This window comes from Limanda limanda, chromosome 12, assembly GCF_963576545.1.
Source record: "Limanda limanda chromosome 12, fLimLim1.1, whole genome shotgun sequence".
Taxonomy (NCBI): domain Eukaryota; kingdom Metazoa; phylum Chordata; class Actinopteri; order Pleuronectiformes; family Pleuronectidae; genus Limanda; species Limanda limanda.
The window spans coordinates 14,176,202-14,199,896 of record NC_083647.1 but is presented as its reverse complement, the minus strand read 5'-3'; the positions used below and the strand labels follow the sequence as shown (position 1 = coordinate 14,199,896).

Genomic DNA, 23,695 nt, shown 5'->3' with positions numbered 1-23,695 from the left:
GAGTTTGAGACTCTCGGTTACTTGTGACGTTTGCTTTTGTGTTTTCTATTCATTCTCTGTTTTTTATATATATATAATTATATATATATTGTTAAGCCTATTCACCTCTTTGTCACTGGTTGTTTCAACAATATATAAGTAAACTTTGACTTGACTCGACTTTGAATGTGTTATTTGTAAGTAGACATAACTTTACATCAGCACAGCAGCTCTGTGTTTTGAGGTCAAACTATGGCGGAATTGTTTTCAGTTTCATATTAAAACACGGGGATCTTTTCTCTGCAGGGGTCGGAGGCTGAAGAGGTAAACAGATGTGATGTGGTGCCTGAAGACTTCCTCCCTCTAACTAACAGGAAGCCTCCATCTCCGTCCTGTGAGGTCGACAGTCTTCATATTGAGCAGGTTCAGCACAGGTGCACGAGATCCCACAGTGCAATCCAAAATCTATTTTCCCCCTTTGTTGTTCTATCAGTTTTAATTAACTTACCAGTGGCAAACAGTGTGCTGAATTCTTGCTTCTCAAAGCGGCACAAAAAAACTTGATTGTCACTTCCTGTTTCTATCAAAGGCGAGAGTAGTGACGCTGGGAGGTTTCCTGTTTATTCTCTGATGGTTTGCAAAGACAAAATGAGCTGCAGAAGGCCTCCACCACATGACAGGCCTACTGCTGCAGTATCAAAGTTTTGTCTCTGTACCTCCCCCATTTTGTTTCCTCACAGAGAGTCTGGTTCAAATGTTCAACGAGGAGTCAGTCACTTTCAGATTTGCATGTTTAAAAGTCGCAAGTTTCTGTTACCCAGGCAGTCTGACCACAGACCTGGAGGCTTTCACTCTGTGTTTGTTGAGAGAGCAGCACCCTGAGTTACCGTCACACAGATTAGAAACTCATCTGACTCTGGTGATTGCCAAACATCTTACTGTCACTCTTCCTTTGTTCAGGTTACTGTGTGGTGAAATGGCCAGACTTCTGGGTATTTCACAGTTGCCATGATTCACAATAGAGCTTGCACTTCAAATCAATTTCTTGCATAATTTTCAAAATGCCTGGCTGTTCAAATCGTTTGTCATCGATGCAGATGGCAAGTTTTTTAATACAGGATGTGACTGAAAAATAAAAGCATCACCTATTACACATATATTTAATGACTTCAGTGACGCAGAATATTCGATGTATTTAATCACCTCCACCAAAGAGTTGTTTTAGTTTTTAGACTGCTAATAAGCAGCATTACACAAAAACTACACCACAATTTTTACTACAGAATCTGGTGTGATTCTCTATAGGTCAGGGAAGAACCCATTAAAGTTTGGTGCAGATCTGGATCATGGGGCAAATGCAGGATTTATTTTCATTGTGTGACTGGGCATTTTTCAACATTTTCCTTGAAGTCTGAGAAAATAGTTCAGGGATTCATGGATCCAACCCTAACCACATTTTTAGGAGACTGATATTTATGAATGTGTGAAAACTGGTTAATTAAAATGTTGGGTTTCAAAAATTATGCTCTACCGATATAGTGATGTTTTTTGCTTTTTTCTGTGCAAAATGTAAGTTTTTGCCTACTATTTTGAAAGTGCAGGGACTCAGCTCTCATTTAGCCAGTGTGTGCTGGTCTGTGTGTATTTGTATTTTTCCAGAAGAGCGTCACATCATCGAGAAACTATTTCCTCTGCTCAGTCAGGCCTTCCAGGAATTTAACTGGCAACTCCACTCTTCGGGAACCTCGGTTAAAAACGGGCTCTTATGACTTCTTTTCTCTGGACAGTGCTGAGAGTGAAAAATTAGACACAAAGCCATTGAGTTCCAAAAGTTGCTTTTTTCATTTCAAGTAGCTGGAATGAGTTTGAGAGCAAATATAAAAAAAAAAAAGATTCTGTACAATACAACTTTGTCGAAACAAATTTACAACATTTCAAAACAACGTTCCTCCACTGACGACTGTGTGAATGTGTCCCAGTGAATCTTTCATGAAGTACAGGAGAGGTTCGCGCCGTCCTTTGCGTCCTCTGGTGAACGTGTCAGCATCATTCTCACTATACACACACCTGGGAACTGTCTCAAGACAAAGCCACAAACACTGAGGACAGTGAGGCGACTGGTGGATCAATGAGGAGACTTTTAGTTCTCCAGGAGTTCAGGCGAGGTGAAGGAGAAGCTTCGAAACTCCTCCTGGTTGATGTGGGGGATCAGAGGGTCGTCCATGGGTGTGAGCGTGGGTTCTTCCTGAGTGAAATCAGGGTCAAAATTGTTGACGTCCTCTGCCGTTTTCTGCAGGGGGATAATTGACGATAATGTTAACAGCCGCACAATTTAGACACAAGGTGAGAGAGTCAAACACGACGTAATGTCTGCCGAGAGTCTTCATTAACACTTATACACACACTATCCTGCCATCAATAAAGACGTTCATCTGACTTACGATCCTGGGCTTGAAAGGTGGCTCTACTTGTCTTTGTTCCAGTTTCTCCCAATCGATGTCGGCGAAGAACGCGTGGTTGGTCACAGCGTTCTCCCCGCCCTCCTCAGCCACACAGCCCAGACGCCAGGCCGGGTTTTTGGTCAAGAACTATGACAAATGAAAAAAAATGGATTAATTCACCAAAGCATATATATAAGGAATCCTTAAGACATCAGTGTATTGTCAAGATCAGGAACAAAAACAAAGCAGGATCACATTTCAGCGGATTATTGTTCCACAAACTATTGAAAGTGAGGACATGTGATGCATGTGACTCAACTAGAGCAAACTAGATTGTTTTTGGAGTGATTCCAAAACTAGACTTGAGCCAGGAGACATCCAGTCAAACCCCACCTCCGAGCAACACACCCACAGCGTCTGGCACCTCCCACCGTGCAGCACAGGGTTCAACTAGGTCCAGTAAGGCAGGAGCCTCGGCTTCCTGCTGCCTCACACAACAAACAATAGAACAAGAGAATCACCTTTTGAACTTCGACTGCTTCTCTTCCACTGAAGTTTATAGGAGGGAGAGGAAAGAGGGAGACGCCCGCACAAAACAAACTAGAGATGGGAAAGTAAAGTGCTTATCTCGCCTCTGGGAAGGAAGAGTGGTGTTTTGGACAGTTTTGTCTCGGCCGAGGACACACACACACACACCCACATGCACACGCACACACACACACACACACACGCACCTTCAAGGCTGGCGGTGACATTCAGACTAGGCCAAAAGAAATGAATGAGCTTCTGTCTGAGCAGTGACAGCAGAGCAAAGTCACTCCAGAGATTAATATGCCTTATCTGCTCCAAACACTATTAACTACCAGAGACTCGGCCTCAACGGCTCTGGATGCCTCAGCAAAACGAAGTCCAGAGATTCAAGAGGAGGGGAGAAAGGGGAAGAAAAATGTCACAAATCGGGAGGTGGAAGAAAAAGAGGAGGGGTCGAACTTTAAACTCTGGTGTTTTGAGCAGTTTAAATGACATACCCCTCACATACCACTGATAGTTTGTAGAAACATACCACAATGTTTGGACTGATCTCTAAGCAGCAGCTTTTTCCACGATAACAAACTTGCAGAGACTTGACTCCTGTTTGACTGAAGGCTACAACATCACCGGAAACATCAACTGGTGTCTTTGAGGTTGGGCAAACAAACATTATGGTTTAATGCCAACACAGCTTTGCGCAGGGATCTATAGGTGCAAGCATGAATTTGACAGTGTGATTTACAGCTAATGGTGTCACTATTAAAAATAGAATGGCACTCAGTACAGCGTATACATGTGTTCGCTAAAGCCGAACAATCCTACGCACGATTGTCTATGTCTAAGCGTAGAAAAGAACAGATGAAGGGGTCTGATTACCTCAATGATTTGTTTGTCATAAAATATAGAAAATTCCTGGATCTTCCCCTTCATCCACATCAGAAAGTAATGGGTCCTTCTCAGGCCCAGGCAGCAACCCTCAAAACTATTTAGGTGGAAAACATTTTTGAGTTTTATGTGTGATTAACCAACGAACGAACAAAGGAACTAGAATGGCTCTCGGTAGAGCTCATACCACCCTGAGGACCAGCATTCCCTTTGAATTCAATCAAACTGCACAATTATAAATATCAGCCCACTAAACATGAAAAACGCCCAATCTCGCAATGTAAAGAGAATGAAAACAAAAAATCCTTGAATCCAGATCCGCACCAAAACTCAATTGATTCTTTCCTGACACATACCGCATCCTTCTGCCAAGTTTCGTGGTTAACCTGGTAAATCCTGTAGCTTTCCTGTAATCTTGCTGACTAACCGACAAACAAATGCAGACGAAAACGTAACTTCCTCTTAAAAACCACACCGGTACCAATATGCTCCCTAAACCTGGACAGACCAGCAGGGGTCAATCAGTTCAGGAGAAAAAAAACTGAGGAATGCAGGAAAAAAACTTTTCCACCGAAGCTGATGCCATCTTTCCATGGCTCCACGTCAGCTCTGCCATCCTCACCACCAGACACGCCATGTCAGCGTTTCTACCCGATGAAGCCGTGCTCCAAGACACCAGCAGAATGATACGGAGAAATTGTTCTTTGATTAATCAACTAGTTAACTGATGAGAAACAACTGTGATTGACTCCATTCACCATCTCAGAATTCTGTATTGGATGTTTTGTGTCATGTACATTTAGCATCTTTAGGTTTTAGATTTTCTGACATTTTATTGACAAAATGGTCATTTGTTTAAAAGCTTCCCTTTTCAGTACTGTATACACAGCATCTTTATTGAAAATTGGCTTGTTATTGGGGATGGACAATAAAACAATATCAATAATTATCACCATATAATTTCAATCAATAACAATATAACAAAGGCTCAATATATAATATCGATGCATTGTGAAAGCACATATTTGCTAAATATTTCCAAGTATTTATCATTCTCTGATGATAAAGAAGAAGGGGCAAAATCTGACTTTAAATGTATATATATATGTTTAAATAAATATATATAACAAACCGACAAACTCATTATTGATATTTTCTATAGATTTCCATGCTCACTAAACCGTGAACAACATGATGACTCAACTCCATGAACCCATTTATAGGAACATGGAGAACCTTGTGACGGCTCAACCTTCAGTATAAATAGCGCCACGCTGTTCAAATCCACTCACACTGACATGCATCTTTATGTAATATGTGACACTGGAAGCTGTGACACAAATCAGTGAGGGGCAGATTGGTTCCAGGTTCTTCCCAGCATTAGCAGTAAGGGCAAGGATAAGAGGAGGAGAAGAGGGTGCAAGGAGAGCAGGAAGTGGAGGGAGGAGATGTATTTATAGTCCGTATGCTGTGGCTGGGCAGTGGACCATGCCTTAATATAGTTATGTAAGAGAGCAGGGCCAAACAGCTGGCTGGCACAGCTCCACGGGGCTGCCACTCACTCTGCAGTCAAAGTGTCTGAAGGGCAACAAATACCAGACCCTGATCACAGAGCGGCTCAAACCTGTCACATCCTCATATATCTCACTGCCGGCTCATGTCGCCCAGTGAGAAGTTGATTTCCTCTTTGATTAGTTCCGTTTAAGAGAAAAGGGCCAAAAACATTTCCTGCTATTGTATAAGGTGGACAAAGTCTGACGGAGGTGTTCTGAGGAGGGTGAAGATCTGCCAAAGAGACAAATACTAAAGCTCAGCAGACCTGGCTCTCCTCCAGCTTCCTCCAGTTTCATCCACCTTTATCCACCATTACATTTTTACTGCCACTGACTGAGGAGACACAGTTAATAGATGCAGACTCACAGCTTTCAGGATGTTCACTGCCTCTGTTCCGAGCCAAGACGCATAAACGATCTCTTCATTGAGGATGGATTCGAAGAGGTCGTCCTCGTTTTCCGCCTCGAAGGGGGCGTGTCCCGACAGCATCTCGTACAGTAGCACCCCCAGAGCCCACCAATCGACAGAGGGGCCATACAGCAACTCCTGCAGGATCTGCGGGGAAACATCACCACAGCAGAGCAATAAAGTTACCCATCGGTGCTCAGCATGGGAGAGCCTGAGAGCGAGCGTCAAGAGGCTCAGTGAGCAGATGTGTGTTTGATTAGTGTGTTTCCACTGAGGCTACACTGAGAGGTGTGTGTGGAGAGCAGCAAAGAGGCCTTTCATAAAACCAGACGATCAAAATCTCTCAAACACAGGGACACAGACTTAATGACTTATCCTGAAATCAAACCACGTCTGTAAACTTGAATTCTGATGAGGGGATTAGCGATGGTAGCGAGGGAGAGAGGATGGGAACATATAAACCCGATACAGGAAGCTGCATGTGGTTATTTTAGTCTTTGATGCTATCTGAAAATTCCCATATTCAGTGGTAAAAGGTTCCAACACTTTGTAGTGAATGCTCATGAATGAGACTGTGAGTTAATCATTATGTTACAAGTGTGGTTGCTCTCTTTCTTACATTTCTATTGTGTTAGGTGCCAGGTGTATGCAAAAATTGGTGATATATATATAGATATGGTGAGCAGACTGTTTCCTTGCTCAATGCTGATTGGCTGCCAAGCAGATTTATAACCGACCAAAATGGTGATGCCTGGGGGGGTCGGATGAGAGCAGGCTCGGTCCCATTTCTCTTCAACCACCAACTAACCACACAACAAAACCATCGTTCTGTTTTTAATCAGTTTCATTTAAGGATATTTTGCCTTTATTGGCTCCATTTGAGAAATCAGTGTTCCTGTGGTTGCTTGGAAATGGAGAGAAATAGACAGCCTGTGTTTCGACAGGTTGTAGGAACTGACCTCTGGGGCGATGTAATCCGGGGTCCCGCAGAACGTTGCCGTGGCCACACCTTCGAATATGCCCTCTTTGCACATGCCAAAATCTGCCAGTTTGCAGTGTCCGTCTTTGTCAAGGAGAACGTTGTCCAATTTCAGATCCCTGCAAGGCGAGACAAACAGACAGAAACAGAAAGTTTGATATTTGTTTTGATGGATCAACATGGGAAACAGTAAAGGCTTGAAGCTAATCAGAAGAAGAGGGAGAAAAAAAAGTCCAGTCGCTGGTGTTGTTTCTAATTATAGCTAACGTGAGGTGAGGCAAAATGTCAAGGTCCTCTGAGGACAGTGAAGTTTCTATGGCAGCAGGAGACATGAACAGACAAACCTGACTGTAAGCAGCCAGGAAAAATGTGATGCATTCACTGACCACTGAGGATGGCAGGACGGAAAAAGTGCTCAGTATTTATTCTGCGTACAGGGAAATAGGAAACTTAAGCTATTGTTTATCTTTTAGAGAGACAGGTTTAACTTACATTGAAGTAAATTGTTTGCTGCAAGAATAAATTCAAATGTATGTAAAAATTTTGAAACACATTTTGTGTTTGTTATACTTTTTTTTTTTCCAAAGAAGTAACAATCTGAATTTAACCATAACCACATATTTAAATGTGTAATACTTATAACATCTGCCGAACATCTGCTCCTCCTGAGGTTTCTGAGGATATAGAGTCATAGTCTATGCCCACCCACTGGTAAAAATGCAATTAGGCTATATAAATAAAACTGACTTGACTCAACAGCTAAAAATTATTATTACCTTCATGAAGGAAGTTGTATTTTCGCCCCTGTCGTGGTTTATTTGTCGGCAAGATTACGCAAAAAATACATTTTTCAAACTTTCTTTAAGATTGCGAGATACCGTGTTTTTACACAAATTTTACCTGGGAACAATTCATTAGACGAATTATTTAGGGGACTGATATTTAAGAGTGTTTGAAATATAGTGCAGCTTGATGGAATTTGAGGCTGTTGGCCCTATATGCGATTTATTAACTGCCACTCTATTTATTTTTATTACAAACTATCTCATCGTTTAGTCTGTTGTGTTTTCTATGTTGAGTTTTTTATGTTGTTTCTTTGATTAATATTTCTAATTTCTCCCCTTTTGAAGTGACTCTCTAATAATGTACTCATTAAACATAGATATAACAGTGTGCCTTAATTATCAATATTAACTGAATTGAAAATTAATTGTATATTAATATCTGTGGATGCATGTTCCTGATTGCTGACAGTGTACGTGGGTGTGTCCATAAGAAAACACTGGAACAGTCTCGTGTCAGCTGGTGCTTTGTCATCTGACAGAGAGATTACAACTGAGCAAGCTGTAATCTGTGATCAGGTGACCCAGACTTTACACTGGGGTCAGTTTACAAACGCGACATGGTTGAAACCAGACAGAAGATACTTGATGATAAAACAGGTTCATGCTCACAAATTACAACAACTGGGACATGAACACAACTTTAAACAAACTATTATTTTACGTCCATGTCCTTTTAATTCCAGACAAATACTATTGAGAGGTTTCTGGGTGATTTCCTCAAAGTAAGAAGACAAACAGATTGTGAATGTAAAAGAGACGTAGTGATATTCAAGCGCTGCTGCTTTGGTCGGATTAATCTGGTTTGCTCTAACATAAGCTGATTGTGTAACAGCGACTCATGACAGTCACCATAAGCGCTCATTCACTCATGGTAGCTGTCTGTCGCAGCAACAGGCCAAAAAATAACAACTCTGAGCTCATAACCACTCGCAGCATGGCAGCACTCTATACAGCAGAATAAACCAGAATAACTGCAGCAAAATCCAATCCTTGAGTCCAAATGAGCTTTTGTGCCAAATTTTATAAAATTCACTCAAGGCGTACATAAGATATCATGCTCTAAAGTCAAAATATGTCTTTTGTGAGGTCAGAGCGACCTTGACCTTAACCTTCAACCACCAAATTCTAATCAGTTCATATGTGAATCCAAGTGAACCAAATTTGTGTTAACAATAATCCGACGCAGAGACAAGCAACCATTTGTTGTCACCAGCGCAGAGGAATAATACACTTAGGGCCAATGAATGCACCAGTTTAAGTTTGTGATTGTCCTCTTCAGATATATGAATATGATGTGTTTTACAGAGTCTCCAGCACAATTATTGTCTCCAGTTTTATGTGAATGTGTCCAGCGAGACATTAATCTTTAACCCAGGCAGTTTTACTACCACGCTTTCATCATCACCCGCCATGCAGAGCAGTACGTGACCAGTATATGCAAATAACCTTCTGCATCTATAAACCGCTCCTGTGCTCCTCCACCCGCCTCATCAGACTGGGAGAGCAAGTCTGTCGTGAACCTCCACCTGTGGGAAGTGGGTCAGTCGACTGCTGGGGATCCACGTTAACATCTGGAATGCGATAACCCTGAGTCAGTGTAATTCAGAAGGAGCTGATGTAACATGAAAATTTCCAAAGAAGAGAAGAGGAAGTGACTGTGACGCACTAACTGTGTTTTAGTTTGCCTGTGGTTAGAGGAGCATACTATGTCTGGTAGAGAGGTTTCAACTTCATCTTTAACACTGAATCATGAGTCGGTCAAAGTTTTTTGTGCATTTTGCACAATGGATTCAATTCTTAAGTTAAGCCAGTACTGTTAAACTTATGGGTCAGAGAAGAACCCATTACATGTATATCCATAATTTTTTTACTCCACTTTCTTTTACATTAGGAAATATTTTTAAAAAAAACAAAAAAACAATTATGTTATTTCTCAGAGAATTATTCATTGATCTTGATGGAAAAAAAAGTTTCTCCTTCATAAGGGGACAGCTGGGTCATTGTCAGGTGTATGAACTCTGTTCTAGTTTTTATTATTTTGAATAGTTTATTCAGTTGAGAGTACACCACAAGTCCACACCCTCTCTGTCACATGTAAATCTATTTGTACTGAATTGCACGGCATTGAGCAGCTGTTCATAAATACATACTGTGCTTTTACTTCCCTCTTCTCTCCAAAAAGTTTTCAAAGACGCTAAACTCAGATTTGAAATACCCTTGTACCCATTGTTTTGTTTTTTAACACTAAATCGTCTTCTAGAGTACAACAGGAAACATAGAAGCTTTAGTCGAGTCACAAGGAGACACATTCATTTCCCACAGCGCCGGGACCGAGGCTTCCATTGTTGTGAGCCTGGTGTGCGAGCGGCCATTTGGGCTTGTTATTTTAGTTGTAGCATGCCAACTGCGTGTGGTCTCTTAAGGTGACATGTCATGCTTTGTGGTGCAGGCTGACAGAGAACACAAGGACCACTAAATATAACTCGGGATGTACTGTTAGTTCACATGATGCCCCCCCGCCTCGTTATCATCATGATGAAGTGGCAGGAGGCCCACTGCTCTGCCACCACACGCCTGACTACAGAATGCACTGACTTATCTGAGACAGGAGCAATAACAGGATCACCATCGAAAATCTGAACATTCACTTCAATTTTGTGCCCTGTTAACAACAATAATAATAATAATAATCTGTTATTATCCTGTACCTGCTATCAAAGAGTATGGACAGGAAACCGCATATAAAATGGCACCTTTGGAGGGTCAGGGCTGCAAGTGCTTCTTTGCATGATTTTTCTAGTCTTATCCACAATTTAAAGCATTTTACAGAATATGTTGCATTCATCAATTCACACACACATTCACACAGCGTTTTAAGTCACATTGCTTTTTCTATCACACATTCTATCCATTCAAACACTGCGCGCACAGCTGTAAGGGGCAAGGACACTTCGGAATCCAGACTGGAGGTGCCAGGGATGACATCACCTACCACGGGATTAAAACCAGCTCACATGTGGCTTTTGCCTGCGATGCGAGTGATGGAAACATGACACCTGGAAAAACAGGCTAATTTGGCAAGACAGAGAGGTCAAACCTGTATAACTGAACAGAAAGGCAAACTCCTCTGCTGGCCAAGGGGAAGGAGTCAATCGGCCGTTTTTAGCGGGTTCATGTGCATTAAAAAAACCTGTGTATACATTCTAATTTTGTACAACCCTCTCATGCTGCCCCCTTCTACAATTACCGATGGAAACCATTTCTCGAAGGGAGAACCTGAATAGTTTTTAGGGGGGATGCGATGAGACCACAGAGGCAACAGATTTATAGGTTTTATGGCCCCAAAGGCTGCACTGATGGTCCCACTGAAATGGGAAGTGAGGAAATAATGGCTGAACAAACGCTGGGAGGTCAACACATCCATCTTAAAAGAGTACGCCGGAGATTTTTTTTACGTCCCTCTCGTGAAGTTGGGAAATTTGCAAAAGAAGAAATGGTCAAAATGCAACAGAGGTCAAAGCAAAGCATCCAACAGGTCCTCCCCTCGTCCTCCCTTGTTCCACCACATGTTTGATAAATGTCCGGAATCTTAAAATCTGTGTTTTAAGTTCATGGTCTCCAAACCCACATGGATATATGATCCTAATTCTATTATCAGGAGTTATTATTTTTATATTACCAGTTTTTTCTCCCTCACAACCAAAATATAATCATCTATTTTGTTTTATTATTATAAATAAACTGTTTTGTTTTGAAAATATTATTTAATCACTAAAACAATTGGCCAAATGACTCGATAAAGTTATAAATCTATTCATTTATTGATTTGGAGACATTTCTGTGGACATATTTTCTGCTCGATTTGATTCCCACTGTTGCGTGTGCTCCTTTATTCCCACCTGTAGATTATGCCTTTGCTGTGCAGGAACATGAGAGCCGATGTGATCTCTGCCGTGTAGAAACGGGCTCTGGGCTCTTCAAACTTCCTGGACTTCTGGATGTGAAACATTAAATCGCCGCCATTCACAAACTCCATCACGAAGAAGAGTCGGTCCTGAAAGAGAAACAAAACAGGGAGATGACATTCACACAGGAGCCTCACAGAAGATTCCCCCTGTTATTAAACAATCAACGAGCCGATGACCACAGGCGTGTCGGGATTGCTCAGAGAAAGATACGCGAGTGCTCCTCGTCAATTTCAAATGTCTGTTTTATGGATTCCTGTGCAAATAACCACAGTTTAAAGTCAGTCGGGCAAAAAAAAACTAATCAAACCCATTAATCATTCGTTCTCATTACAGGCTGCACTCGATATATGATCTGGAAAATGAGACCCTGGGGAAAAAAAGACTGCAGCAGGACGTGATGTACAAATCTTCCTATAAAGCTTCCTCAAGTGTTCAGCACATTCAGCTACAGCTTCTTAACTGCTCTGTGGCTCAGTGGTCATTTTTTTTAAATCCTGAGATTACATGAGTAGTGCCTGATAAATATGTGTTGCACATGTAAAACAGCAGGGCTCTGTGTGTTGCAGCTGTACAGATGAGTAATTCTTTAAATCCACATGAGAACAGTTAAGTTTTGTGCTAAATTAAACATTTTATGAGATAAATCTGTCTCTGCAGATGCTTTTTCGTGGGATGGATGTTCTCAGTCCACACTCGGTTAATGGTGCCTCTGGGATTTCCAATGTTTAGTTAAACCAAATCTGTTTTGCAAGAACTTCTCCAAACCTCTGTGAACTCGATGAGCCAGAAGCAAGATTAGATTTAATTTGATGTTACATGGTTACGATGACTGACGCTGATAATCTGCCTTGTTGACGAACAAGTCTCCAAAGACGCAGACGTTTGGTGAAAGTATCCACTTCACCACAGTTGAAACCACGACTCTCATCACCTCCTCCGCTCTTTCCATCCCCCTTACACTCATGAAAATAGACTTTAAAGAATCAATTTATAATCATTCTAATTAAAATATAACAGCATTTAAAAACCACAGATAATTTTATACTTTTAAAATACATATTTTGTGGTTTAAATTTAACTAAAGCAGATAAGGTGTCTACAGGCTCCTCTCAGACAGGAGACTGGAGAACTGCTGCCACCTGCTGACCACTTCCTGCAAAGTAACATGGAAACCAAATGGGCAGAACCATCAACCGTGGGAAGTTGTGTCTGTGGTGATAACATCACTGAGAAATGACATAAAGCTTCAACGTCCCAACGACTTTCTACACGTCAGGGGGCAGTGAAGACGCAGACCCAGTACAAACTTAATAGCTTTAAGAGTTATAGTGACACTGTTCTAAGGCTGCTCTTGATTTTTTAAATGTCCTTTTTCAGACTTATAGGATCCACAAATAGAATTACATTACCCTCCATTGTACCAGTGTGATGGCAGAGATCTCAAAACGGTGTTCAAATCCTAAAGTTTTGGTGTGATTTGGTTAATTTTGGTGAAACGGTCCTTCACAGCATGTTTTGGACAGCAAGGCAGTAAGAATAAAGACTGTATTCCTCTTTTTTCCGCAACATCACCTAATGTTCGCAGACCAGACATTATTACAAATATAAAGAGTGTGTGTTTGACTCTCTGATCTCTTTGTTTGCACATTACTCTTGAAATAACGGCACCGTTCAACAACTTGGTCTGCAAACAGTTCTCAGGTGTTTAAGAGAGAGTGTTTTTCGATACGCGATATCGAAAGTCGATAGCGGATCTGCACCACAGCACTCATCAATCTGTCAATTTTCAGCAGGTATAATGTTTTTGTCTTTGTTTAGTGTGTTTGCACAGTCACACTTAGCAACAACTACATCTACAGCTGATGTCAGTCTTATCAGTTTGATCATGAAATGATGGTGGATGAGACATCAGGCGAGTTATCGGAATTCATCCTCCAGATATTTCAATTGAAAACCACACACACAAGCATCAGAGATGAGGCCGTTCATGAAAGTTTCTCTCAGGCGATTGAAGCCAATTTGACAAAATAAGTAAAACACGTCTTCATAGTATCATCAGTTCTGACGCAGATCTTATCACTCGTACAGAAAATTTTATCTCAATGTAATTTTATTTTGGATATATGTCTTTTTTTTCTTTCTACACCGCCATCTGGCGACCCCCCGAACATGACCCCTGACGGGATGCGGTTTGAGATAGATAGATAACACCCTGAATAATGACCTGCTGGTGGCAGCAAAGGAAAAGTCTGACGGCCCAAAAGCTTTTTTACCATCGATATATATATATATTAGCAATAGCCATTGAACATTTCACTGACCCGTGTCTGGAAGCAGCAGTACAGCTGGGTGAGGTAGGGGTGACAGCGAGCCAGTGACAGCACCCTCTTCTCCGTCATGGTGCACTCCACATCATCGTCCTGCAAAATGATGTCCTTCTTCAACACCTTCACAGCAAAAACCCGCTCGTTGGAGTCGAGCCTCGCCAGCATCACCTGCAGATCAGAACTCGGACGTGTTATTCAGTGTCACCATGACGCTGAATCAGAATAGGTGAGGTTTATTTCTATAAGTAAGATATATTCTGTTGATAGGAATACTGACAAATAACTTAACACCTACAGTTACATTTTCTTCTGGTAACCGTGTCCCTTTGGACTATCTTTGCCATTTATCCCCCAGGTCATCATTTCATTAGCATTTACTAATAGTGAAAATAATCACTTGTCCTTCCCACCTTTCCAAAGCTGCCCTTGCCTAGCACTTGAAGGAACGTGAAGTCTGTAAGGCCGAGCCGAGGCGTCTGCGGCTGAGATGCTGTACTTTCCCTCCTTTCAGACGGCTCCCTCGACTGCCCATCCCTATTAGACTGTCAGGACAAAAACACACAAACAAAGACAACACATACATTCAGTTAACAGTCATTTAAACCATTTAAATCAATCGACAAAGGAAAACTGAGCCTCCGTACCAATGTGTTGGTTTTAGAGAGTCCTCCCGCCTGCAGACCCATCTCTGCGAGCTTATTGGCCAGCTCCACACTGTTGACCCCACAGTTCGGCGCCACGTTGCCTTTGCAGCGGATGTGAACGTTCATTTTACAGACTGAGGAGAGATAGAAACAAGGCAGGACATTTGAGATCCTGATTTTGAATTTGACACATGAACATTGAAGTGGGTCTTACTTTTACAGTGCAGCCCCTGCCTCACGATTCCCCAGAGCAGGGAGCCACAGTGGTCACAGAAAGTGGGCGACTTGAAGTTGTGGATCTTGAACATGTGAGGGAGGTTGATGCTGAAGCCTTGGGTTACGGGCTGCTAAGAGAAGACAGACACTGTAAACGAACCACTGTGGATTGCCACAGTATATTCGCCAATGCATGTATGTAATCTATCAAATAATTCAAGCAATCTGTCTGTATGTGGCTCGTATGTCTCGAGAATAGTTCAACTTAAGGCCCAAGAAATGTTTAATCAGTTTTGAATAAACAGGTGACCAGCGCTCTGTAGCAGCGACGGCTGGAACTCATCATTTGGATTTCCCAAAAGAAGCAGATACTTCTGCAAAATATAAATAAAATGATTTAAACGTCTTTTTAAAATGCTAAAACAAACATGTGTATTTATGGCGACATAAAAAAAATGCTTTTACCACTATGTGTGGAAAATTACAGCAGATCACTGTGTTCTAGCTCAGTGGCCACAAAGAGGAACCAGTCTGCTGCTGACTGCAGGTGTTATTTAGGTGTGTGTGTGTGTGTGTGTGTGTGTGTGTGTGTGTGTGTGTGTGTGTGTGTGTGTGTGTGTGTGTGTGTGTGTGTGTGTGTGTGTGTGTGTGTGTGTGTGTGTGTGTTGAGGAGGGGGCTATCTAACAGGCTCTATTTTTCACATCCTGTATTACAAAAAGAAAACCTCCTTGAAATGTGTAAAATACCAGCGACAACATGGAGGCCGACTCATTAAGTCGAATGTGAGGCTGACAGTTCAATTATTGCTACCTGCTCTTTTGCTGGGCTCTTCATGCGCGGACACACCGTCACGACCTGCTGGTGGCATCGTTTGTGAACCACACAGGTACACACTGAAAAAGACAAGCAGTCAAACTCATAACTCACGGCTGCACGTTCAAATAAACTGTATCTACGGGCAGAGGAGGAAGAAAAGGAGGCGTACTGACCCTGACACTGGTAGCCCTGCTTTCCAAACACACCCCTGGAACAGAGACAGAGACAGCGTCAGTTTACAGTCTACACAGACACGTGCAGTGGGCAGCGGTGACCCGTCGTGGCTCGACTTGCTCACCAGATGAACTCCTTGCAGTGAAAACAGAAGGTGGGCTGGCGGAGGAACGTGGACATGAACTTGTGCCCGTTGACCTGGTGGATCCTCCGCTTCACTGCCCCCTGACGCTTCCTGGTGAACTGCTTGTGGGCTATCTCCTTCACGATGGCATCGTCTGGAAACGGGACGAGAGCAAAGGTTTCATTTCTAAAATCCACAAACTAACTCCTGATCGCTGTCTTCGTTTGTCTGGGTTTCATTGAATTCAACATAACAACTTATACATAAAACAGGTCACGGGAATCTGCACATAACCTCTTTGCAGAGAGTTTCAGGTCATGGTTTCTTTTCTTCTTTTTTTTGCCACCCACAACTTTATTGTTTTGGTTCACTCTTATTTTTCTACACTGTCATTTCTGGCCACATCAGGCCTCTTTTTTCAGCTAAGCAAAAACCACGACACATTTGCTGTTCGACACCTACAGAAAATCGAACAGTAGACAGAATTTTTTTTTGCAAAAATGCACTAGGCTACTAAAGAGCAAGATATTTTCTGCAAGAGTTGAAGTAGAAACTCTTGTAAAGTTGAAATAGATTCAGAAGATGGAGATCGGTTGTTCCTTATTCACCGGATGTGTATTTCTTTTATGAAGCAATTGATTATTTACTAAATTAAATCTCAGAAATGTTTGAAAAGTGGCTGTAGTTTTTTTCCCAGAGCTCAAAGCAAACATACTTTTGTCCAGTATTTATTTTTTTTATGTTACATCCTTCCCCAAATATCAACCTATGGAATAAATATTTGTGTCTATTCCCTCAGTATTATTTATACCCCACTTTACATTTAGATTCTACCTCTTCCTTGAACTGAACCAGTTGGGTAAAGATATCACAGAAGAATTATGGACATTAGCCCCAGAGGCTCTTACAGTTAAAGAACGGCATGAACTATCAGAGAGAAGCTTTGCATGTTGCAGCTCGAGGCCCAAACCAGTGAGGCCTCTCTCCTCAGCACTCTCTAATTATTAAAAAAAAAGCGGTGGTGTTTCATGAGGTTTGGTTATACAGTTAAGCCTGATGACAACTGATAAAAACGAGGAACTAGTCCCCACCAGACCAGACTTCTCCTTCCAGAAACCAACAAGGTCATAGCCACCCCACCCCCCACCACACCACTAGGGACGGGAATCGGCAGGGGCCTCCCGTTACGATACTATCACGATACTTAGGTGGCGATACGATATGTATTGCGATTCTGTAAGTATTGCAATTTGATAATACGAATTCCTGCGATTTCTTTTGGTTATTTTTTTTTAAATACTGGACCATGGAAAAATCTTGAATCATACCTTCAAATACAACACAGTCAAATTCACTTAGAGCTTTACAAAGTTTTATTCAAATATTAACATTAACTTAATGACTGCCGGGCAGCCAATAGAGAAAATAAATAAAAATGTGCCCTATTATTGTATAGCCCCTGTCAACTGCACACATACTGAAAGATTAAGGAATGTATGCCACTTAGGCTACTTTTAAACAATAAATAAAAGGTAAATAAATAGAATGAATAAAATTTTACTTAAAATATAAACTTTGAAATTAACAAAAAGTAGGCTATGCTTCATTGTTGTTTGCATGTAGGCTATGCAAAGCTAGTGCCTGGGTATGTTTAGATTCTTGTGCAAAAACAAGAGCTGGTCAACGTGCTCTGGGGTGATGTTGCTCCCCCCCATATATCCCCCCTCGTATAAACCAATGAATATATGTTTAAAAAATAAAAAAATAAAAAAATATATAAATTTATATATTTTTAAATCGATTTGGGAGGCAGCATGGCGATTTAAAATCGTCATTCACAAGAATCGCGATTTGTAACTGAATCAATTTTTCTCCCCATCCCAAACATCCACCCATTTATCTGATTTCAAAGGCTTCCTCCCATTGGCCAAACGATCCTGTGTGTGCACATGTCCTACCTAAGTCTCTGTTCAACACAGACGTCTGAAGAAAGCAAACTGCAGTGGAACTGCTAACAATGACGTCGGCGCTGCCCAACCAATTTGAGCCCAGCTAGTGGGTGGGGCGTGCATGTTCCACGTTACTTGGTGACGTGGACACGGTGAAATAGACAGGAATGCAAACACTGTGTGAGACAAAGACTCTGAATAACACCCTGAAGAAAAGGGAGTAACTCGACGACAATGAAAGGGACTGAGTTAGCAGAAAAATGTTTAGCACCTCGGTTGAAGAATGTGTGAAAACAGAAACAGACGTTGGATGGTGCTGAGGCAAGAAGAAGAGTCAGAACCTTACCGTCAGTGAACGAGCCAGTGAGTGTGATGTGGACGAATACTTTGCCCTCTGGCTCCAAGTCCATCTGCAGACACCAAAACACAGACACACAATATTCATATAGGTGATGAGAAACAGACCAGACAGATATTCATATCCAATACAACTATTTTAGGCAAGTTCATTCCAGAATTAAACACCGTCACTCTGTCAGTATTGTTATATTGTATGTTCTGTGTTTGACCTATTGCTGCGTAGGCCAATGACTGTTTCCAACTCAGTGGACAATTCAGTTTTATACTATTCTGCTAATCTCTAAATTCACAGAACCGCCCCTTTTAAATATCTGAAACTAAAATATATTTAACAAAAGGTAATTGACTCATAAAGGAATATTTGATTATTTTGAAACTACTGGAACCTTTGAAGACTTTTGGATTGTTTGAAGGAGACATGAGATTGTGTCCATACGACGTAAGCGTCATTCCTTCAGCTGTTCGGCTTCACTGATGATTCACATATAAGTGTTTCTTTTTGCATTCTTCTGTGCCTATGTAATGTCGGAGGAATCTGGACGCCCTGACAGAAACGACAGAGCACGTCAGGCAGGTCAGGCAGGTTGCACAGGCTGATGTTCAGCTGTGAATGACGACGATTTATGGGGACGTGCAGAGCGGATTCTTCTCAGCGACGGGTAAACAAAGCGCGCGTACTTCCTGCAACAACCACGGAATGGAAACTTAGGTCATTGAACGCTCAAAATAAATGTGTTGCAGTCACACACGGACCCTGCCTGGAAAATATTCACTACCCACATAACAAGAAATACACAATAGGAAAAAAACTGCCGCTCACTCGGTGCATTTCGTGGATTCAAATTCAAGTAAATGTTCATTTTACTTCATCAAAAAGATCTTGAATTTTTCCCCTGTTATACCTGCTGATATCTTGTGTCTCAATCTACAGTCTAGACAACAAGTCTGACTCATCCAGTGAAGATTTGTCCTATCAGAGGAATCTTAATATCTCCGATCACACAACTAAAACGCTGTTGCGCATCAGAGACTTTCTGATATTCCATCTCCCATCAGATAAGACACCTCCGCTGGACAACAGGAGATAGATTAAAGGTCAGGTTCACTTTTATTTTTTTAATAGAGGTGCAAATTCACCCTTTGAGTTTCCCAGCCTCCCCTGCAGCCCCAAAAACACATTGAGCAAAACGTAATCAATGAATTGCTTAAAAACTGGAACTTTGACTTTGCACAGAATAAGGACTGTGAACTGCAACCCCCCCCCCACCTCATGACTTTATTACCTCTGCCACGGAGGTTACGTTTTCACCTCTGTCTGTTTGTTTTTATGCAGGATTATGCAAAAACTATTTGGATTTCTTCAAAAACTTGGTAGGAGGGTGGGACATGGGCCAAGAAAGATCCCATTATAGTTTGTAAAATATACATTGCAACATAGGACATTTTGGCCAAATTCCCAGGGAATAATTAATTGATCTTGATAAAAACTAAAACAGTTTTTTGGCATATAACTGATTTCTAAGTATAAGAAATTTGGCTTGATTGAATTGAAGGGAACCGTTCGGCCTTGGTGGAGCTACGCGCTGTATCTGTGAATATTCTCAGTCAACCAGATATCAGCAGTAACAGGACTTGTGATTCCTCTCATCCAAGAGGCTTCTTCAGAACTGAAACAAGTCCAGTTGCTTATGTAGACTTGTGCACCTCCTGGAAATATGTGCTCTACTCAGTGTCCTTTTATAATGACTTTAGGAAAGGACATGTGGACATATTACAGCAAACACTTGGTATTCACTGCACAGAGAGATATGATTGTGAGCCTTTTCTTTAAGGTGGAGCCCACGTGATGCATCAAAGATGTGGGAAATGACACTGTAGTTTAAAAAGCAGAACATTTACCAGAGGAGGAAGTTTCTTCTATTTTAGAAACCCATTTCAGCCGAGCAGGCAGCACACATTGATGGAAAATGTCGGGGAGCCATTAATACACCACTTTCCATTTCTATGTTTCTCAAGCCTGAGAGACAACTCACACACCACAGACACATGAACACTGACTACAGTCAAAACCATTTGATTTCCAATAAGTGAGTAAAAATTCAAAGATGTCACAATGTGGTGTCATGAAGCAGCAGGTGGGAGGCAAAGGAAACTGACTCTGCGTGTTTAAAAATACAGACGGTCGATGTCTTTGTGGGGTCTGAGATAAATGGTTCAAGAAATTAAAAAACAGTAGAATTTATCGACTTATCTTGTATGTCTATATGAATAAATGTATGTCTCTATATATAGGTTTCTTATTTATCTACTTGGACTAACATTGCACATTACCATATATCTATCTATATATCCATGAACCAACAGAGAGACAGTGTCTAGCAGTGAGCCCTTGAGCTGATCTGTGGTGGGAACGCTGTGATAAACGGCAGCGTGGGCGTGTAGCGGCTTGTGCCTCATCTGTGAAACACACCGGCCCAGCGCCGCTTGCGTAGAGCGACGAAGAACACAGCCTGCACTGTTCCGAATCAGCCAAAAACAACTCTGAGTGGGTGTCGAGAAGTGACAAAAAACAAACTGCACAAACCAATCACATGTACTTGAACTAAAGACCAAGCTCCACCGTCAAACCACTTCCTCTCCGTGCTCGGGGTCTCGCTGAGGGTGGGCATGAAGCAATCTTCAACATTTTCTCACAGAAGTTTCACAGAAAAATGTATTTCTTCAGTCTCTGACGCTTTGAGGAAATTGTGGCGATGAAGTGTAATGAAATACCTTGACCAAACTATGTATTGCTGTGTTCAAGGGAAAAATGAAGTAAATGTGTCATGCTGTGTCACAGAAGTTTACACAATGTAGTATCATTCTGGTCCATGAGGTAATGTGGTCAGAAAGATAGATGTGGACGGTCAACGTCATCTTTTATTCATTTGTATGAAGTTGCTTATTTATGTTCACATACGTTTGTGATATTTCAGCATTGGTCTTCAACCTACAGTGTTTTAAAAGCTTTTAATGTTTTCCTTGTGTCTGTTTTCCTCCTACTGTAAAGTCCTTGTCATCACTTGTTGTCATTCTTCTGAGAAATCTAGCTTAAACGACAAAAGCTGTATCGGCTTGAGGAGAGTGTCCGAATATTAGAAAGATTCTGCATTTAACGTGAGTTGTGGTACGTAGTCGATACCACCTCAGCCTGCTCCAGGCCTGGACAGGTTCAGGTTACAGGCAGCAACACCTGCAGTGGCTTATAGTGCTAGGGGGCTCAAAGTAAGAGAGAGGAGGGAAACTCCAGTTTAAAACGAGCAGCTCTTTGTTTGAGTCTGGAAGACAGAGCGACTTATAGAATACTTTACACGAGACATTTAATCTGAGCTTTGATGACGGCCCGTTATTCCCTGAGTTGTCCCGTGGGCAGCTCTATCTTTAGAGACACTCTCAGTTCCTTAACGCCTCCATTAACTTATTACGGTTAACTTTATACCCGAGGTCACTTCTGGAAAGAGAAGTAATATAATCGTACTTTTTTATAATACAGGGAGGTTAAATGTTGTGCAGGTCTGGGCAGCGTGCATGTGTTTGTGCACTCTGCATTGTGGTGTAAGTCTTTAGAAGTAGAATTAACACCTCTGCAAAGCAGCACTGTTTGTGGTTTGACTGGTTTCAGACCATATTTGCTGACGATCACAGTCAAGTGCAATACACTTGGTCCAATTACCCCCAGGCTGACTGAGGCCCCCCCCCCCCCCGGTCTGATGCATATGGATATATTTAATATATGACTGATAACAGATCTGCACCACTGATGTGCAGTTACAGGTCCTGCAATAGTGTTTAGCAAAGCAGAGGATTTCTACTCGGACTCGTTTGTATACGTGTCGATATTGACCTGTAATTAGAACTTTTCATTTTAAACTACATGAAGTTTATTATTAGCATGTGAATGCATGGTAAAACCACACAGTGTTATATCATCCCTTCCTCTTTAAATGGATAGTGGGGTGGAGGGGTGGGTCGACTGGGACCCCTTGGAAACACGTGCTCCCTGGGGCCTCCTAAAAGCTCGATCAGCCCACGTTCAGGGTTGGACACATGATTTCTGAATCACTTTCCACCAGAGGCAGATATGTCTTATTGTTATTCTTAAAAGAAAAAAATATCCAGTGAAAGGGGGACACACATATAAACCAAAGTACATAATGTACATAGTATTGTTAATGTTACACTGTTCTACATTTTCAGCTGCTTGCTATAGTGTGTAAAACAACTGGGCAATAAAACCTCGGACCTCGGATTCGGATGTTTAATTAGTTATATCATTAGAGTTATAATAAATATAATAGCTCCCAGTATCCTGCATACGTGCATTAGTAAAGAAGCAACACACATTGACGGAACTATAGATCATATCCCTAATTGATTTTGTTTTATGGAAGGGGCAGATCTCCAATATTTTACCATCAGTCAGTAACAGTTCTAAACATTATTAAGACTTCCATATACATCTATATATTTATATAGATATATCAACATAGATTGATAGCTTTGCAATAGTAGTAAGGGAGGGGGGCATCTCTGTGTCCCCCCCAGGCTGGAGGGGTCCGGACCCCCCAGGTCACGCCGGCCCTGCTGCCCACTCACCCATCCCTCGAAGGTCTCCCCGCTGTTGGAGGTCTGGATCAGGTCCTCGAACCGGATGGTGCAGTTGGCCACGAAGTCGTCGTATCCGATCGGCGTGTCGTGGAACACCGCCAGCTCGATGCGCCGGCCGTCGCTGACGTTCAGGCAGAAGTCCTCGTTGTAGGTCGGCGTGTTGCTCTTCTGCTTGGTGTGGGTCTGTCCGATCTTGAAGTCGTCCACCTTCACCACGATGTAGGGGTCCAGGGCCGGCTGCGCTTTGTGGAAGATGACGCTGTGGCGGAGGGAGAAGGTGGTCGGCTTCAGGTCCACCGCCTCGCCGATCCGCAGCTTCAGGTACCCGTTAAACTTCATGCTCGGAGCGGTACACGTTTGTTTGTTTTTTTAAAAACACACACAAAAATACGACTTTTTAAAAAGTATATAAATCCACGCCTGCTTCACATCAACTCTGAAAAACAGCAGAGATGTGATAAACTGTCATACTCGTTCCACGTTGAGTCAACTCTTGCGAACCTTTGCGTCCATCCTGCGCATTGATCTGCTGTCAGTCGGTGTCAAGAAGCTTCTGTCAATAGGAAGAAGCGACACGGACATGCGTGGTGCGCAGGAGAAGTTCCGCATAACTTCAAACACACACAGACACACAACACACAGACACACACTCAGGCCGCTGCAGCTCCACCTGTCACTGACGCCCCACTGTGTCATATGATCACACTTGTAGTTCCCGTTTCGAAAGAGGACTCTGCGACTACACTGACCGTGATGCACCGCTCCGTCCCCAGAAGGTGCCGCGCTCACCTGTGCTCTGCTGAGGTGGAGACTGTCCCCCTCTAGGGGCTGATGGGGCAAACTACAA

The 23,695-nt window shown here is 42.1% G+C and overlaps 1 protein-coding gene across 2 annotated transcripts; it reads right to left on the bottom strand.

The window, feature by feature from the left end:
* Positions 1 to 1,797: 1,797 nt before the first annotated feature.
* prkcha (protein kinase C, eta, a) lies at positions 1,798 to 23,458 on the bottom strand. Of its 2 annotated transcripts, none has more exons than XM_061083090.1 (14): positions 22,837 to 23,458; positions 18,188 to 18,251; positions 15,893 to 16,046; positions 15,768 to 15,802; positions 15,589 to 15,671; positions 14,776 to 14,908; positions 14,562 to 14,695; positions 14,328 to 14,459; positions 13,912 to 14,085; positions 11,522 to 11,676; positions 6,758 to 6,896; positions 5,757 to 5,945; positions 2,421 to 2,567; positions 1,798 to 2,269 (listed from the first exon to the last, which is right to left on the bottom strand). In XM_061083090.1, the coding sequence occupies exons 1-14, from the start codon at positions 23,185 to 23,187 to the stop codon at positions 2,120 to 2,122; spliced, it is 2,040 nt and encodes a 679-aa protein (XP_060939073.1). In that variant the 5' UTR covers positions 23,188 to 23,458; the 3' UTR covers positions 1,798 to 2,119. The 2 variants fall into 2 exon arrangements, with proteins under 2 accessions (XP_060939073.1, XP_060939074.1); XM_061083091.1 differs by having other exon boundaries at positions 14,776 to 14,905.
* Positions 23,459 to 23,695: the final 237 nt, after the last annotated feature.